The sequence below is a fragment of the Oreochromis aureus genome, linkage group 17 (genome assembly GCF_013358895.1).
Source record: "Oreochromis aureus strain Israel breed Guangdong linkage group 17, ZZ_aureus, whole genome shotgun sequence".
Lineage (NCBI taxonomy): Eukaryota > Metazoa > Chordata > Actinopteri > Cichliformes > Cichlidae > Oreochromis > Oreochromis aureus.
Window position 1 is genome coordinate 4,883,061 of NC_052958.1, and position 17,422 is coordinate 4,900,482.

The window sequence follows — 17,422 nt, forward strand, 5'->3', positions numbered from 1 at the left end:
CATAGTTACCCACATCCTGCAGAGCTTCTGGGAGCTTCCTCCTCACCCCCTCTTAAAAATGGCCTCCCAAAGTCTGAGCATACTCTCCATCAGTGTCACAAAAGCCATTTTAGATCGAGTCTCCAAAACTTTTACAGCACTGAATAGCCAGACCTTTTTCTCCTCCTCCATCAGGGACAACGTGGTCTAGACCATCGTGAGAGAAATCTGAGCCAAATATCCACAAGAAATTCTGCTCAACAACACTACAAACTGTGCAGCAGTGCTGCTTTCTGCAATTGTTGATGCAGCAAAAAACAACATTTGCAAGATCTTCAAGTCCCCTTCTGAAAGTCGTCCAAAGCCTGATGTTCCATCAGTCGATGAACTTTCTTCTAAATGTTCATCAATATCTGGTGTCCTTCCCGCTGAAGAACCTTCTTCTGAGATTCTGCCAATCCCTGATGTTCCACAAGTTGAAGAACCTCCTTCTGAAAGTCCTTCAGTTCTTGATGTTCCCTGTGATGAATCTACTCCTGAAACTCCATCCATATCTGATCCAGGTGAATCTGTTATCAATATTACAGAGAAGTCTGAAGACCTTCAGATCAGGAAGAAAAAGTAGAAGGAAAAGTGTTCCTTCCAAAAACTCAAAACTCTGTGCTGTTGCTGTGTCAGACCCACAGAAACTGACTGACTTTGAGACTCCCATCTTTCTGTTCTCACGCTACAAAATCAAATTGAATAACTCATCAATATTTTTGCATGAGTCTGCATCTATGATTAAGAATATGTTTCCTTCAGATGTTTATAAAAGTCTCTTAATGTTCTCAAAATACCTCCACAAGTCCACTAAGTGTTCTTAACATAACATGTTAGGTTTTTTATTTTTATTTTCAAGAGGATCTGAACTTATTCTTACTGTTAACATATCAACAACAACAACTGAAACTGGTACATAAAGTTCCCAATAACTTTTAATATTGCTCCACATATCTTTTTTTGTAAGGGTCCAGATGCACTTAGCAGGACCTCAGCGTTTAAGAGTTATTTTCAGGACCGTCTACATGCCACAGAACCACAAATGTCATCCAACATCCTCACAGCTGTGCTCAAATCCTCAAAGGTCTGTTTATGAAAAGAGCTGTAGTGATTCCATATCCACTGTATTAGGAAAAAATGACTAATGAAAAAATACAATTTAGAGCCAGAAAACATCTGAATGAATACTGAAAGCTTTAAATCACTGGAAGAGTTGAATAATGTATTTAAATGTCTAAACTCAAGAATCTCAAATGAAAAACCAGCATATTTACCAAATATCTGCTCTGTGTGTCTGTCTGTGAGTATCAGAGTGTAAATTACAGAGAAAGAGTGGAACTGGCATCAAATGAACAGGTAAAATAGTTTTTAATTATTAACGATTTTGTGGGTTTTATTTTAAGACTAATTGTGTGTTAGTGTGGAGACAAAGTATATACATATAACAGCTTTCAGTTGGACTGGAGTAAATACTGAGGTACTGTTGCTCTGTGGCAAAGCCCTGTTAAATCTGCCGCGATTTCACCTGCTGAAAAACTGCTTCTAAATCCAAGTCCACGTTTTGAGTGTAAAATAATGACTGTAGAGCAAAAACTGTGGACAAAGCAGCTTCTTACTGAAACAGCCAACATTTCATCCCATTGACACCCATTATAAACTCTGAAACGGGTGAAAAAGAAAGCATGAAACTTATACTGGAACTGGAGAAAAACTATAAAAGATATTGAAAAGCTGAATAGTTCAATGTCTTGGCTTATTTTACAGTTTAAAAGGTGTCTGTAGGTGAATGTGTGTGCAAGTAGAGTTGAAAGAGGAGTAAGTTGAATGAGGATTTGAAAAGTCTCCCCATTGACATACATTATAAATTTTTGTTGAATACAAACCTTAAGAATTATAGTTCACGGGTGTAATGATAAAAATTCACCACTAGATGGCAACGTGGCCAAGTTAAATTTTGTGCCCTATAACGTCATCTAATTATTACACACAGACAGAAGAGGCCAGGTTTATATTAAGTGGAAGTTTAAACTCGTTTCACATCGCCATGTTTGGGGTTTCAAAGACTGCGGGACATGCATATATTCTGGACTTTTTAGCGATATGTCACGATAAAGTCAGTTTCACTGAGCTGACAGTCGACACAGGTGTGTTATTATTATTATTACTTCTATTATTGCTGGTGTGTGAGGTTGCCCCCTGCCTGGATTGGTACGGCTCTCCTGAGGGGAGGAGCTTGGTTACGTCCAGGGCAATCACACGCCAGGCGGATCCCGGCTCCTCCACACTCACACAGCGCACTCCACCCGGGCCGGAGGAAGCGACGATGCCTCCTAGGAGGTGACCACGGCTGAATCCTTAGCCACATTTCCCTGAATATGGAATCCAAATCTATTCATATAGGATAGACTGAGCCTTTAAAATGGGGTTTATTTCCAAGCCGGCGACGAGGTGAGGCGAAAGCGGCGGCCGCGGTGGAAGCCCAAGATAGAAAGCGCTTTATTGAGAGGAGCTGGGAGGGAGGGAGACCGCGACGCTCTCCCGTCTAAGAGGATAAAGGGAAAAGGAAAAAAAGCGAAACTGAGCTATATTTAAGCGGGCTGTTTCGGGCCAACCTTCCGTGCCACCATGAGCAGCAGCAGCGGGCCGGATGAGAGCTCGGTGCGCGTCGCCCTGAGGTAAGGATGCAGACGCCTCTCCTGAGATGCTCTCGTGTTACACCTGCTTGGGACCATGCACATGTTACTCTGCTTACTCTACTCTGCTTTCATTTTGACTGGGTTCTCCTAAAACAACAATGCTCCTTTCCCAAACGTGCTTTTATTTTGAAGCTGGCAGGAGCTGCTGAAGTTTTCTTGCATGGTGTGCAAAGCAAATAAAGCTCTCGATTACATGAGCTGCTCTTGTTAATACCTGCATGCTTTGTACTGGATTTATGAGTGAGGATCCCATATGTGTCTGAGGGATTAGGCCTTCCGCTTCTTCCCTTGAAGACTGCACCTGTAGTAAGAGTGAGCCACACGATTTCAAAGGATCCACTCACTTCTAATAAAAGCAGGTGCATTTGAGCCCCTTGCAGTCACTCATTGTGATATTTCGCCCTGCTTTTGTGCGTTACTCCGCGTGTGTGTGTGTGTGTGTGTGTGTGTGTGTGTGTGTGTGTGTGTGTGTGTGTGCGCGCGCGCGCGCGCGCTCTGACCCTTGTCCCTGAGGCCAGTCCAGTCCTGTCACTTACACAGCACACACACTGAGATAGCCGCCGTCTGGTCACAATACAACAAATCAATAAAGACACCAGTGTATTGTTGGAAGCCACTTGCATGGGAATGTGTGTCTGTGTGTGTGTTTGAATTAAAAACCTGAGCTGTCATGTGATCTCATTGGAGGAGAGAGGACAAAAAGCTCCTGTCCCTCTCACGTTTCTAGTCCCTCTCGCTCCTTGTTGTGCATTCAGACTTTGACCCAGAACTCTTGTTTACTGAGGCAGCTCAGTTTACAAGCTCTCTCTCTCTTCTTCATGGATAATAAATAATCTGTCTATCTGTCTGTACACCCCCTACCCCACCTCACCCCCCCAATCACATGGTCTGCTGCTCTCTTTAATAATAAGATTCAATTCATATTGGAACATTACATTTGTCTGGCTTCCTGTCTTAGCTTAATGTGAACACACAAAACAGCCTGAACCGCATACGCAGGCTGTTTGATGTGTGGCAAGTAAAGATCTGCATGTTTTTGTCCTACCTGCTTTTGTATCTTGTTAGAAAGGTCAGGTGCAGTAATTATTTAAAGCGCCTTTGTTGTGTTTGTTGGTCTGTTGTCCTATTGAAAGTCAGACAAAAAGGATTTTCATTGGTTTAGGTTTTCATCCATAAGTTTGTTCATGATTTGTTTGATTTTCTTTATTTCTTTGACGTAAGTAACCTCTATTCTCACGAAGAATGCTTTGGGCACACATATTTATGTCTCTTCTTATGTATTTGGTTGGATGAATTTAGAGGGATGTTTGATTTTTCTCAGTGTAAGTACATAAATACAACTTCAGTTCAAAACTAGACTAAATTGCACTTGGGGGGCGTCTTAGTATTTTGAGTCTGAATTGCAAGTGTAACAACAGCGACAGGCTATTTTGATGAACTTATAAAAGACCTAATACAAAACTGAGTTTAAACATGACGTTTTATGTTGGCCTAATATTTTTAGTTAAACCATAAGTCTGATGACCATATGGCACAGATGTCGAACTCGAGGCCTTGAGGGCCGGAGTCCTGCAGGTTGTACATGTGTCCTTGATCCAACACAGCTGATTTAAATGGCTAAATGACCTCCTTGACATGTCTTGAAGTTCTCCAGAAGCCTGGTAATGAACTAATCATTTGATTCAGGTGTCTTGACCCAGGGTGATATCTAAAACCTGCAGGACACCGGCCCTCGAGGCCTGGAGTTCGACACCCCTGCCATCCTACCATATGGGTTATGAAAGTGGCTAACTTTTCATAAATTACAACCCAACCCTTTAGTTAGAATCAGCTCAGTGGAACATTTTAGAGTCTTTCAGCTTATTATTTTGGTGTACTGTGTTCTTACAGCTGTTTTTTCCTTCTTGGCGCTGTTGCCTTTCACAGCAGTTGGGTAATTTTAACTAAACTGATGATAATCCAGCTATATGCTATGTGTCTAGCACCAAACAGCTAGTAAACCATGTTTACTAGCTAGCTGCTAACTTGTGTGTCCACAAACAGCCAAAAGACAAGTTGCTAGCTAGTTAATATGCTGGTAGGATTCAGCAATATTATCAGAGGACCGTTCAACAAGAGCTGTATTTACCAGTCCCATGTAATATTAGCAGCCAGCTAGTTTACACAGTGGAATATTTAGCAAGTGCCAGACAGGATTTTTGTGGACACCAAAGCAGAACTGAAAGGGCAGTGAATGTTGAACATGCCTCCAACAAGAACACTGATATATGGCTTTAAATAGCCTTTTGTGCGCTAACTGTCAGGAGCGTCGTGTGTGGAGGCGAGGAAGAGATGACCCAAACGCTGGACTCACGGTGCAGGATAATGGGGTTTATTGTAGGTAGGTTGGATGAACAGAACATGAACTGAAATGGCTGACTGGGTGGACGACTGACTGAATGAACGAATGAAGGACTGACTGACTGACTGACTGACTGAAGGACTGAATGGCTGGCTGACTGATCTGAACATACATCCGGAGAGACGACATTAACATCAATGACACGACAGTGAACGAGTGGAAACAGAGGACTTAAATACACAGACTGATGAGGATGATAATGAGAGACCGGTGAGTACACAGCTGAACATAATCTGGCTAATAACACAAGAGACGAGCTGACACAGGAAAAGCAGGAAGTGAGAACATTGATGTGGCAACATAATATAAACATAACCTAAACGTGACAAAACTGAAAACACTGGGTCACCGACCCAGGAACCCTGACACTAACATGCTAGCACAAACCATCATTGTCGAGATTTCTATTCGGAAGCTTGTTTCCATCACTGAAAAAAGTATTTTTGTTGTTCGTAAGTCAAACCTTTATATTATCACTTTAAAGTTTTGAGTTCATGATTTCAAAATTTCAGCTTACCAACTCAAACTTAGGAGAAAACTTGAAATTGAAAACAGAGTTTAAATAACTTGAAAATTTCATTTCAGTTGAAATTTTGAGATAATAACTCAAAATTAGTCACAGACCTTTAGATGACGACTTATTACATAGTCTTCACTTCACTGCAGTACCAACACGGGGAGACAATATATTTAAAGCTAAGGAAGACCAGGTAGACCAAGGAAGGTATAAGGTACATTCCAACGTTGCTCTATGCCTGAAATGATTAAGCTAGGTGGCTAACGTGTATTTACATGTAAATGTGTTAGTAATGTCTCTTTAAATGCTGTCCCACAATTATTTTTGTTGGCTTGAAATAAAATATCTCCCTCTGCTGGTACTGCAAGTTACTGCAACTTCTTCATCTGTGTCCATTACACGGTGTCTATTGTCAACACGTTCTCACTCCCAAAGCGTAACATTTTATGCTAGGTGACAAATCGTCGGTATATTACGCTTTCAGGAACCCAACATGTTCCTATATTAAGAGTTCGGAAAAATGAGGAAACATGAGAACCATTTGGAATCAATCTACACATGTACGTTCATTTTACGTAAATCGCTTTGGAAAACGCTAGCTAACGTCATTAAAGTTGTGGTTAACGTTAGGGATAAGGTTATGGTTAGGGCTGGAACGTGTATTACCGCAGGAGCATCATTCTATTGGATTTCATCCATAACCCGGCGCGAAATTGACCTTCCGCGTTCCTCAGGAACGCCGCGGGATTTGACAAATCGTCGGTATATTACGCCTCGGGAGTGGGCTGGGAATGGGCTGCTATTGTACACTTTGGCATTATACTGGGTTGCAAATGTTTCACTAATCCTCGGCCTCCTTTAGTAGTAATGATAACAATTATAATTGTAGTCTGTTTGTTGCTTTAGAAGCCAGACTCAGCTAATTGGAGATCTGGCTCGGCACCCTTGAAATTCCTGCAGCTACTTTACAATATAAACTGTTGTGATTTGGCAATGTAGAAATTTAAAGATTTATTTATTTTTTGGCAACCAGAGTAATTATTGAATATATGAATACATGTGTTAGAATTCAAAAATGTACAGTGCAGCAGTTGAACTGAGCTCTTAGTAGGCAGATGTGCAAATTTACTGTACTTTTCCCAAGAATGAAAATCCACTGTTAATGCTAAACATAAGTCTCAGCAAGTCGCTCAGCCTCGTGCTTCTTTAACTAATCGTGTTATTGTCATGTGGCTGCCTCACACCTAGCTGTTAAAACTACATGAAGATGAGACAGAAGAAACAAAAAGCTTTGAATTTACTGTGATAACAAATATGAACGAAATACAAATTGTCATTATAAAGTCTGCATACTTTTCTTAAGTTGTCACAGCTGTTTCTTTTTTTGTCTTGCTGATTAATACGAAACCTTTAGAAAATGTCCCATCTTTGATTAATTTTCACAGACACTCACTTGCAGGTCACACCTGAACGGCTCATTTCACGTCTTTGAACATTCAACCACAGCTTCGCGTTGATGTTTTCAGCTCATTAATCGCCGTGGCAACATTCTAATTATTTTGAAATGTTATGCTTGTGGTGAACTGTGATTCTTACCTCTGAAACATTTTGACTGCCAGCTTTCTCCCAGCTCCTGTAACAGTTTAGTTAGCTTCATCTGTGTGTCTCCAGTAATCAGCTAGCAGGTTGCCAACCTCTACCTGCCTCAGCCTGCGTGGCTAATGCTGTCTGTTAGCGAGCGCCTAATCCCCCGGTCCAAAGTGATGAAATGCACTTTTATCATCTCTTCTTTTTTTTTGTGGTAACAGAAAAGAACAAGAAAGAAAGACATCTGGAGCTCTAACAGAAGGACGGCATTACAGGGTGTTGTTGTGTCTCCTTGATTTATTACTGGAAAGATGATGTAACATAAAAATCAATTTGTTCTTTAAAAGAGAATGTGCTGTCTTGATGGATCTTAAGATGTGTTTGCTGTTCTTTCCTTTGTGGTTCTGAAAAAAATGTTTTCCACACCTGACAGCATACAGATGGGGCTCTTCAGTGGTACAATGTTGGGTCCCCATGTGTAAGATCTATCTTCTTATGTAACAGCCCATCTGTGTGTGCATGTTTGGGCACAATAGTGCAAATACTTTTTTCACCCATAGCACAAAAAATCATGCAAAACCTTAATGATTTATCTGATAAATAATTGATGTTACAAAGTCAGCCTGAAGGAGCCGGCCAAGAGATCTAATTAGATTGTCGATATCCTCGAGGTGCAGCTTTAAAAATTCAAAGCCTAAAGGCAGAAGTGGTGAGCAGTGAGGTTTCAGGTTTCGTAGTCACTTTGGAATCCACAGCAGATAGCTTTTCCTCATTAATTAGATGGGCTTGAGTGAATACTTTAAAATAATGTACTTATTTTGAATGCACCAAGAAGCTATAAAAACTTGGGCAGCAGCAATTGAGCCAACAGTTTGGACAAAATACAGACATAACCTTAACTTCTAACAGGTAACGTGAGTAACTTTGACCTTCTCGTTACAATGCAATGCTCTACTGGGAAACCTTTGGTCCTGAGTGTTATTTTTGAACATACCACACCTGAACATCATTGCAGATCAACCTAATCAGATTCTGATGGCGGTGGCCTGCCCCAGCAGGACTGTAAAAGCACTGCATTTTTGGCAGTAATGGGGGGGAAATGAAACATAGCGCACCCACACATGCTTAAATAAATTAACAAATAATACATGCCTTATTACAGTAAATAAACAACAGTCAGCTGCCTCTCCAGTCTTTACAGTTTCCCATCCTGTCAGTGGACTCCAACTTTAGCTTCCAAAAGCAGCAGCATCCTGCAGCTCCACTGATTTTGGTAAAGCAGCACATAAACCAGTTCTAAAGAAGAAGGGACTACCATAGCCAACTGTAGTCCATCTGCAGTGGATCTGGAGTCCATCCCACCATGGGAGGAGAGACTTTCTGGGGATTGACCGCAAGTGGATTGTTCATTGATGGAAAATTTAAATCTAACTGCAGTCATAAATAACCCCGCTCTATTAAAGTCTGTGTGTGGGAAACAATGCGACATCACCCACCACACCGCAGAAACTGCTCAGAAATAAGAGAGAATGTGTTAAGATGACCTTCAGATATTTCACATCCCAATCTGATAGCGCATCTCTAGAATGCACTGAAACAAGCCACATCCAGTGGCTTTAACCCACCTGAAGGAATGGTTCAGAGCTGCTTTGGTGGTATGAGCAGGACTTTTTAAATATTTGGTAGGTGATGTTAATGTTGTCGCTGATGATTGCATATGTGATGTCCATTTAACCCAGTAGAAATGCCAAAAGTATGCTTTAAAACAGTGCATGAGTTGGTTACTTATTTGGTTACAAAAAAACAACAAAAACGTAGCCATGTTATCAAAATCTAATTTATATTAAATGAGTTAATCAAGGATAAGCAAGGATAAGCGGAAGCGAATGGATGGATGGATGGAGTTAATGTTAGTGCAAAGATGATTTAAGTGGTCATCGGGCTAGATTGGATCGCCACAAATATTCTCTTTCAGTCACTGACCTTCATCACAGCAGCCATTATGACCTGAAATAGGACACAAACACAGGTGTGACTAATCACATTAATAAAGGCTCAGTGCTTATGTGGAACAGGACCCCCATTAATGTGATTCATAACACCTGCGTCCATCATGGCAGTAGGGTTTTTGTGAAAAAGATCTGGTATAGAAATTCCTCATGGTTTTTACTCTATGCCGTAGTCAGGTGGCGTGTGCTCTGGCTGTACTCAACATAGACAGGACATTGAAAAAACATAGGTACCAAATAAAGTTTCTATGTTATAACAACAATAAAAACAAGTATTGTTAGAAACCAGCCCCCAGCTGCTTTTTCCAGATTGTCTGACGCCTACTGGCTCCTCCTCTTTGACCTTTGTGGATTATGTTTGAGGGCAAAGGCCCGTGCGTCCGCTGCGGTGAACCAAAAACTCCTCGTGTGTGTGTGTGTGTGTGTGTGTGTGTGTGTGTGTGCGCTGCCTCTGACCGGCGACCATCCAAGCGTATCCACGATAAATATTCATGAATCAACTCAAGTGAACTGAGACACAAAGAGAAGCATGCTGCAAGCCATCTGCCAGCTTCTGTCATGTGATCATGTTGTTACTGATATTCAATAAGTTCTGTCTAAATAGCGCAGAGGTCAATTCAATACAAATTTTTCCTAATATTAGTATTTATTTGTTTACTGTAGCTTCATTTCAAAACTCTCCTGCTTGTTTCATGCTTGCTGTGTTTGTGTTGCCTTCTTGAATTTCCGCGTGACTCCCACATGTGCCATTATGGGCCGAACTGTCCTTGTCAAAAAGGAATGTTTTTATTAAGCTGGTATCAGTGCTGGAGGGCTGTGTGTGTGTGTGTGTGTGTGTGTGTGTGTGTGTGTGTGTGTGTGTGTGTGTGTGTGTGCTGATATGCCCTCTCTGGCTGCCTCTCAAGGTGATAACCACCATCCTCTTCCACCTTTCCCTCTTTCCTGCCCGGCGATCTTTGACCCAGGAAGCTGTCAGTACTTTCATCTGTGACCCCGTGGCATTTTTCCTTTGGCAGCCTGTGTGGACTCATGTTAGCTGTTACCTTGGCAACCTTGGGTCCTTTCACATGTAGGGGTGTGCAGCGATGCCCCTGTGACTGGACTGCCACGGATCTAAGGGCAGCTTGAGGGAGGGAAACTAAAAGCCTGAGTCAGCAGAATGCCCTCTTTTTTTCTTCTTTCCTACTCGGTCTTTTCCAGCCCCCCCCCCACCACCACCATTGTCTGGTGTTGTTTCCACACCAGATTCCAGAGAAAAGAATGATTAAAGGTGGGCTTCATACAATACTTCTTTATCGGCTTCTGGAGAACACCAAGTGCAAAATGACACGAATGCATCGTTCACTGAGAAAGAATGGAAATTCCCAAATCTTTTTTCTTTTTTGTCTGAGGTGGGAGAAAACTGTGGAGCACATATCATCTTGCAAAGCATACTAGAGATGCATGTTTCTTACTGTACTGCGATAAATTATCAGCTTGATTCTTTGACAGTGATAATCTATTTTAAACAAGTTATTAAAACAGAGAAAGGCAAACAAATGTTTACCCTGACGATGCCAAATGTGAGGGTTAAGAGCTTTACAAACATTCACTACCAGAAGGACAGAACGGCGTTTGTACAAAAGTTATGACCTCATTTTGGTGTTTTGATGACAAAGAAGGAGAGTATAAAATCTCTCAAAGGGTTGACTTTGAGTTAAAATCTACGTACTACTACCTTGGAAAAGTCTATCCTCATAAGGATAGAAATGTTTTATTGAACTCTTTGTACTGACCCTAATCTCTAAAGGTACAAGTAGACCCAAACTGTGCCAGAAAAGCTGAATGGATGGCTGGATAGATGTCCTTCTGGTATATGGTATTCTTGTAGTTACATGTAACTGCACCTTCAATTTTAATGCTTTACAGTGGTTTCCAAATACGTTTAAATTCAACCCAAATTATTGGCTTTAACTTGGAGCGTTTTTTGGATGTAACCTGTCCATTTCATCTGTGCATACGTCCCACATTTTAACAATGAATATCTTGTACAGATGAATCTCTCAACTGACTCTTTGACTCTCTCAGCACACTGAAGAGAGTGACCCAATGAATTGGCTCTAGATCTCAAGACGAGCTGCTAGACAATAGAGGCTGTTACTAAAAATGCAGTCGTGCTGTGCTGTGGTGAGTTAAAGCAGTAGCTGCTCGTTGTGGCTGGAGGGTTCGCTCTGTACTTAGGATCTACTTTCTCTCCTTGTGTCATTTCTGTACCTCCTTGTTCTTCCCTTTGCTCAAGGCTACTAGGAACATATTACACAAGCTAGTCCACACACAAACAAACACACACACACAGATTCAAAAATAACGGAAAAACACAACTTGTGCACCTGCTGGCTTAAAGAGGCATACAGTGTGCATGTTGTTATATAAGGTAGTCATTATGCTGTACTTGAAGGTGTTCTTGATGCACACTCACACACGTTTAAAAGAATGTAAATTAGAGCTGCACTACAATTATGTTTCCTTTTTAGAGCATGGAAGAATAGAGTTTTTCGGTGTTTACCTCCCAACAGAGAACTTTGACTCGAAGAAATTTGGGACGTGTCACTGAAATCTGAGTGTTTGCAGTTCCCTTGTCTCAGTTACATTAGCATCAAATGACGAGGTAGACCTTGTGCGTGAGATTGTATGCACCTGTGAGTGGTGTGCATGTGTTACTGTGACCGGCTTATAGCCTCATTACCCACTGTTGGGTAGCATCTCTCTCTTCAATCTGCAATTACAGCACTTAAAAAAACTACAGTCAACAGATTAACAACTTACGGACAACTTCAACTGTTTCACCTGAGTTTTTACAGAGGATTTCTTTTTAATTTGAGGTGTCTAGAAAAAGAACAAAGAACAAACTCTGCTTTCAATTGTGCACTCAGTTTTGAAAGCAAATTTCACACCCTAGGTTTATGCCATAGTAGCTTTAGTCTGTAATTTTCTCAGTTGCACAAAAAATGCAGCTCACAAACTTAATTATCTAAACTTTGGATAATGTGTCACTTTATTTTTGCAACAAAAATGTCTTATTTCAAGTTTAAATACCAAACTCATCCTAAATAAAAACCATACTATGCTCACGGGTTTATTAAGCTAACTAACCAAAACCCTAGCTAACTACAGACATTTAGTTAGGCTTTTATTCTTTTACCAGGTGGACACTTTTTACATTTGTACATGTGATATGTTTGACAGTGTTACATTTACTTTGGGTAATTTTCCCAGCTCAGTTAAACTATTCCTAATAAGATAACTAGACTCCACTAGCATTAAATTAGAACGTATTTTTTTATGTCATAAAATAAATTTGGACCTGGGATATGTCAGTTGATCAATAGCTCATTTGTAATACTTTTGCCTTTTAAAGAATAGAGTGATAGTCTGTTCTTTAAAATACAAAAGTTGTTTTGTTTTTTTCCACTGTTCAACCTTTCAGGTTTCTATTTCAAAATTTTGGAGTTATTTTGAGTTACATACCTCATAATTTTGACTTCCTAAGTGTCTCGAAATTGCTACAACTGGCTAGCCGGCTTGGTTAGCAAAGTGCATTCATAATTCATTGTTATCAGTCTTGGGGTTGACCCTCAAAAAAGTAACATGTATTACACAATACTTGTTACTTTTCTGAAAAATAATGCCTTAAGTTACCTCATTAAACTCTAACAAAAGTATCTCATTACACTAGTTGTTACATTACTTTCGTATTTCTTTGTGAAATGACCTGAAACGCATTGCTGCATAATTACCAGTCAACAGTGTAAACCTGAGGCTTCATAGCAACACAAATCTCTAATGAGGACGCCCATGGTCATTCTTGTAGTTTTTAGATATGCCCATAAAACTGGCAACACAAAGAAGTCTCCACAGTGATTCTATTGTAGAAACGTATACCCTTAAAGTTATGCACAGCTTAAACAGGTGAGTTTTATAAAAATTCACCTGCTATCTGTCATAAAGGGGGAACTTGGCAAGAGAAATTACTGCAGCTTCTTAAGTTGCCTCAAGTGGCCATGTGAGGAACTGCAGTATTGTCAGTTCATGTTGCCTGGAGGTTGCTACTTGTATAATAATCAGTGTGTGTTTGATTATAATAATCTGTAACTAATATACTACTATCACATGTTTAAAAAAAAAAAAGAAAGAAAAAAAAAAAGTCAAACAAATATAAAATCTCTGGTAATTGTTTACACTAATTTTGAGTTAGCACTGCTCATACCAACATACCAAATAACTCCAAGTTTTCAAATATCTAAAAATATATGACTGTGATGATGTGACTGTGACTCTGCTGGTTTCACTGTGAAATGTGGAGAAAAGAGTCGTGTCTGCTGCCCTTTAAGCTCAGATGTGCCTTTCTGTTTTTGCTGAATCACTCGGTGCACTCAGCTGTAAGTGGTGCTTAAAGCTAAAAATAAATCACACAGGATTAAATTAAGTAGGAATCAGATGTCGAGGTTTACTGTTAATGTTGATTTGTTAGCGATGATGCACAGGGACTGGCTCTAGGGGATTGAATTGATTTTCTGATTGGCAGGAGTACTGATGTCAGTATTTGACTGGCTGTGTTTTAGGAAGGATGAGATAAGCAGCGTGGTGGTCATGGTGTGACTCGCCTCCTTTTTATTAGTATGTCATCGTTTCTTGTTGATTCCTTTTATCAGTCACAATAACAGTACATCAGATTTTCCTTTTGATAAAACGTCTCCACAGGTCATAGTCAGGCTACATATATGAAGCCTGGGTTTTTGTGTGTGTTTGAGGAGTTCACTGTTTCTCCGGCTTTCACCATAATCGCAATAATGAGAGTGAGAGCAGGAGCCTAGCAGGACTTGTCACATGGAGAGAGGCTGACAAATCCCCCCTGTGTGTGTGTGTGTGTGTGTGTGTGTGTGTGTGTGTGTGTGTGTGTGTGTTTGTTTGAATAGGTATGTGTGCATATAGGGTAGTGTGTCTGTCTTTCTCCTTTTCATCTCTTTAATGGTTCAGTGAACGCTGTCTCAGTCGCTAAACTCCCCTCATCAGTCAGTGACAGGCTGTGGCTTCTCTTATTGAACTGTGCTAAAAAGCTGCTCGGTTTCCTTCCATATCTTTAGTCATGTACGACTTGATCTGCATACTGATTTGATGAGTGAATTAGTAATGGATGTTACTGTTTTTCAGCACATACTCTTTTAATGTGTCTGATAGCAGTATACCTGAAGTTACGATAGCCACAAAGTGCAACTTTGAACAATAGCTTCGTTTGAAAGCACCTTCTGGTGACTACATGGATGTTTTCAGGACTTTAGCAGAGTGTGCTAGCACAGCTAACATTTAGCTGTAGAGTAACTCGTAGGTGAAACTGGTCAGCTGTAGTTTGCAATGGAGCATGTCCATATGTCTGCAAACACTTGCTAGCTGCTATCTGAGCGGCAGTAAAACGTTTTTGCAATACAAACCAGAAACTGAGAGTATTTACTTTGAAAGTAAAATTTGTGCTAACATTTTTCAAAAGAAGAAACTTTTACTTTGAAGACAAATGGTCTCCATTTCCAGTTTGTGTCTCGGTTTTTACTGCTCAGAGAGTTGCTGGCAAGTGTTTGCAGACAAGTCGGCGTGTTCCATGTGAACTACGTCTGCTAGCAAACAGTACAATCACGAGGACGTATTTGCAAAGAAATTTTTTCCAAGTTACCCATGTGACTGGGGCTTTCACAATCATTGAAACGGTGACTGCCGTCAACCTCCAGCAACAGCTTACCAACCGGTTGGTGAATGCATATTTTTCCTTCACAGGTTGCCAGATAGTCACTGTGTGACTGGGGCCTTAGTCACTTGAAACTACCAATATGGTGGCCAAGTTAACGTGACCTGGTTAGCGGTCATGTGACTGCAAAATCCTCAGTAGAAACTATTCTCACCTTTGTCCATAAGCCAACAAACTATACAAGTATACATATTAGTTCAGTGTGGCAGTGTGTATACTTTCAGAAAAGCTAAGTTAAATTACATAACGACTCACAACCTACAAACTTTTAGCTGCACATGTTAATAGTTAATAGAGACGGGTAGCTAGCTTAGCCAAGCATAAAGAGTGAAATCTAGATAAAAAAAATTTATCTTTCTAAAAATGTTAGTAATACTAAAAAACATGTTTACTTTTTTCCAAATTGAGATTTTCTGTATGCATTTTGTCTTACAACTATTTGTTCCTTTGAGTTGATTTTGAAGTAATAACAAAATCTCATATTGATTACCATTATTGCACCCTTAGTGAAACATCACACATATCTGTAGTTTACAAAGGCTTCAAAATTTTATATGTTAACATTAATCTAACTCTAGAACTCTAGTTTCACTAAGCTGTGTGTGTGTGTGTGTGTGTGTGTGTGTGTGTGTGTGTGTGGGTGTGTGCGCGTGTGCATAAGCAGATAACTGAAATTTCCTGCCGGTGCAGAGCATGAGTGTGCCGCTATAAAAGGTGGATTAGTGCTCTAAGTCTGCACTGCGCTGAAGGGCAAACCCTTATTCAAACAGATGAAGAGTGTTTTGGGTTGAACCAGAGTGAAGGTTGCCAGATTATAATCAGTGCTAAAGTCAGTCAGTCGCACTAATAATAGACCAGCAGAACACACTTCACACCTCTCACTTCTGTTTACGTTTAGCTGAAATGCCCAATGCCAGAACTTGCATTAGCTGTATGCATGCACACACCCAGTGACTACTCATAATAGAGGTGTATTTCATATATACATATATATATTTGAAATAAACACTTGAATTGGTAGTTTTGCACCCTATAAAAACCAGTTTGCTATGTTCTCTATGTTTTAGACAATCATGGATATAAATTTAAATACATTTAAAACTCATTTCTTTATACTTCCTAACATACCAAAGTAAAGTGTTGCACCTTTTTGCCTTTAATTCTGCATAGCAGGTGTTGGAAATGTTCCTCGGGTTTTGCTCCATATTGACATGACAGCATCGAACAGTTGATGCAGATTTTTCGACAGCACATCCATGACACCAGTCTCCCATTTCATTATATCCCAAAGGTGCTCTATTCGATTGTGATCTTGTGACTGTGGACGCCATTTGAGTATAATGAACCCACTGTCATGTTTAAGGAGCTTTGCACTGCCAGAAGCAGCCGTCAGAAGATGTGGTCTAAAAGGCTTTAGGGTACTAAGGGGTCCCAAGTGCCCCAAGAAAATTGAATCGTTGATAGCGCAGGTTGGATTCTGTCCCTACCACCTGAATGCTAGAGCAGAAATCAAGACTTATCAAACCAGGCAACAGTTTTTCAGTCATCTGTTGGCCAATTTCAGTGAGCCTGTGCAAACTGTAGCCTCAATGTCCTGTTCTTACAGGAGTGGAAGCCGGTGTGGTCTTCTGCTGCTGTAGCCCATCTGCTCCAAGTTTCAGTGTCTTGTGTGCTCAGAGATGCTCTTCTGCATACCCTGGTTGCAATGAATGGTTATTTGAGCTGCTGTTGTCTTCCTATCTGAGTGAACCAAAGTGGTCACTCCCCTCCGACCTGTGGCATTAATGACATTTTTATTCAGAGAACCTTTCTCTTTTTCAGATCAATCTTTGTAACCTCTAGAGATGGTTGTGTTGGAATCTCACAGTAGATGAGACGTTTCTGCCACCATCGATCGTACCACATTCAGAGTAATTTAAATGTTCTTTCTTTCTTGTTGATGGTTGGATTGAACTTCAATGCACTGGGTTTCTGCCATGTGACTGACTGATTAGATGTTTTTGTTAACAACCAGTTCAACAGGTGTACCTAAAAAAAATAAAATAAAAAAAAATAAATAAAAAAGTGGCCTGTCATTGTGTATTTAGATCACTGATGTAGTGGTGTTACTCTTTGCATTTAAGTCTTAGAAGGTGAGAAAATGTACAGGTGTACTTAACAAAGGTGGGTGTTGGTAATACTGTAGTATCGTTGGTTTCACTGACAGGATTTAACAGACTTCTGGCAATGAAAAGTAGTGCTTCACTTCAACATCTATTGCCATTTAATCCAGAATCTTTTTAAGCATAGCAAAATATGGCACCATTTTCACTGGAATATTCTAGCTGTATTCTGTGAGCTACAAAAAAAACCATGCCACACCCTCTGAATACATAAGTTTGTTTAGACACAGGCAGAAGCTCTTCTTTACCGAGC

At 40.3% G+C, this 17,422-nt stretch overlaps 2 protein-coding genes across 2 annotated transcripts in view; both read left to right on the forward strand.

Moving 5' to 3' along the window:
- LOC116334951 (ATP-binding cassette sub-family D member 2) overlaps positions 1-224 on the forward strand; it is a 37,265-nt gene extending 37,041 nt beyond the window's left edge. The window contains exon 11 of the mRNA XM_039600832.1: positions 175-224. Within this exon, the coding sequence (XP_039456766.1) occupies positions 175-200 (26 nt within the window). The 3' untranslated portion in view covers positions 201-224. The remainder of the gene's footprint in view (positions 1-174) is intronic.
- A 2,007-nt stretch (positions 225-2,231) lies between these two features.
- LOC116334941 (kinesin-like protein KIF21A) overlaps positions 2,232-17,422 on the forward strand; it is a 48,012-nt gene continuing 32,821 nt past the window's right edge. The window contains exon 1 of the mRNA XM_039601230.1: positions 2,232-2,696. Coding sequence (XP_039457164.1) covers positions 2,647-2,696 — 50 coding nt within the window. The 5' untranslated portion in view covers positions 2,232-2,646. The remainder of the gene's footprint in view (positions 2,697-17,422) is intronic.